This window comes from Orycteropus afer, unplaced genomic scaffold (genome assembly GCF_000298275.1).
Source record: "Orycteropus afer afer isolate SDZICR_OR568_19922 unplaced genomic scaffold, OryAfe1.0 scaffold00067, whole genome shotgun sequence".
NCBI lineage: Eukaryota > Metazoa > Chordata > Mammalia > Tubulidentata > Orycteropodidae > Orycteropus > Orycteropus afer.
In genome coordinates this window covers 10,677,467-10,678,912 of record NW_006921654.1, presented here as the reverse complement: position 1 = coordinate 10,678,912, position 1,446 = coordinate 10,677,467, and the positions used below count along the sequence as shown (strand labels likewise).

Below are 1,446 nucleotides of genomic sequence, written 5' to 3'. Positions count from 1 at the left end.
AGGAGAGCTGGGGTTCAAACACAGGCACAGCTGACTGCAAATGGCATGCATTTACTTCTGAAGCTGCTCTTTCGGCCTCTTTCAGGGACCCCCTACTACAGATCCTGGACTGGTCTTATCAATCCCCCATGAGCTTCTGTCTGTGAAGTTCCACAGCTCACTTGCTCTTGTCTCTGATCCTCTTCCTGGGACAATTTTCCCCTCGCACCTTCCTTGAGTGTTTTTAAAAGCTAAATTCTGTGAGTGGTGTTGCCACATTGTCAGTGACATTGGTTTTATCAAACAGCTGTGTTTGAAAAGACTGGTGCCCAACACCCTTTGTCAACACTTGGACTTTTAAAATAACCAACCTAAAAAGTGGAAAAAAAATAAATCTCCTTGTTTCAATACGCCTTTTGGTGATTACTAGCAATGGTGGTTTTTCTATTTTGCTACGTTCGATCAATGAGTGTCATCTGTGCTACTGTGCTGGGCGGGAATGTGATTTTTGTTCTTTGGATGGAGAGCTATTTCACAGGAGCTTCGGCGTCTTAAGGTACCTAACTCAGGCCGCGGTAGACAGCGCAGTGATGAGGGGTGGGGAAAAGGAGACCACAAAAGTGACCGCCGCAATGGGGGTTAGGGGCAGCCGGCGTGGCGCAGACTTTAACGTCACTGCGGCGCGCCACTTCCGGTTCCCAGCGCCTTAGCGAATGACTTCCCCCGCAAAGGGGTTGAAGCCAGGCTCATCGCGACCCCGGGGACTCCACGATCACGCCGCGGCGGCTGGCAAATCCACTATCCCTAGCGTCCCACTCGCGCCCGGGAAAATGGCCACAGACTCGTGGGCCCTGGCGGTGGACGAGCAGGAAGCAGCAGCCGAGTCGGTGAGTTGGCTTCAGCTGTGTATAAGGGGTCTGGTAACCAGTTCTAGCCGGGGATTTGATCCCTGGGGAAAGACCCTCCCGAGATTGGTCAGGGCGGGGATCGGAAGCGGGGTAGTGATGGAGCCTGGCCTGTGAGCTGCATTTGTTTATGCACCCACCTCCGGTGTTATATAAACGCAGGTGAGTGCTCCTGTTGAAAGACAGTCCTTGTCGGTCTTCCTGGAATACGGATTGATCACAGAATGCCGTCACCACCCTGGATCGTAATCACCTTTGTAGATGTGATTTTTTTACTTCCAGATTCTTAGCTTCTTGGGATCAGGGACTATGTCGTACTCATATTTGAGTGCCCCCTCAGCTTGCTCAATGATGATGAATGATTGACTCAGTAGGTTTGGCAGCCAGTAAATCCTCTCCTGATCCGCTTAACTTGGTTCTGGTTTCTGGGTCTGACACACCTTAAGCACAATATGAGTATTAGATGTTACATTTAGTTCTTCTACCTAAACACACTAGGAGTTCTGGTGGCGTAGTGCCTAAGGCATTTGACTGCTAACCGGAAGGCTGGCGGTTCAAACCC

General features: G+C 50.7%; 1 protein-coding gene across 1 annotated transcript in view; it reads left to right on the top strand.

Moving 5' to 3' along the window:
• The first annotated feature begins 809 nt into the window (after nt 1-809).
• The window catches only part of LOC103196581 (ATP-dependent RNA helicase DDX19B), an 18,672-nt gene continuing 18,035 nt past the window's right edge, over nt 810-1,446 (top strand). The window contains exon 1 of the mRNA XM_007940349.2: nt 810-866. Within this exon, the coding sequence (XP_007938540.1) occupies nt 810-866 (57 nt within the window). The remainder of the gene's footprint in view (nt 867-1,446) is intronic.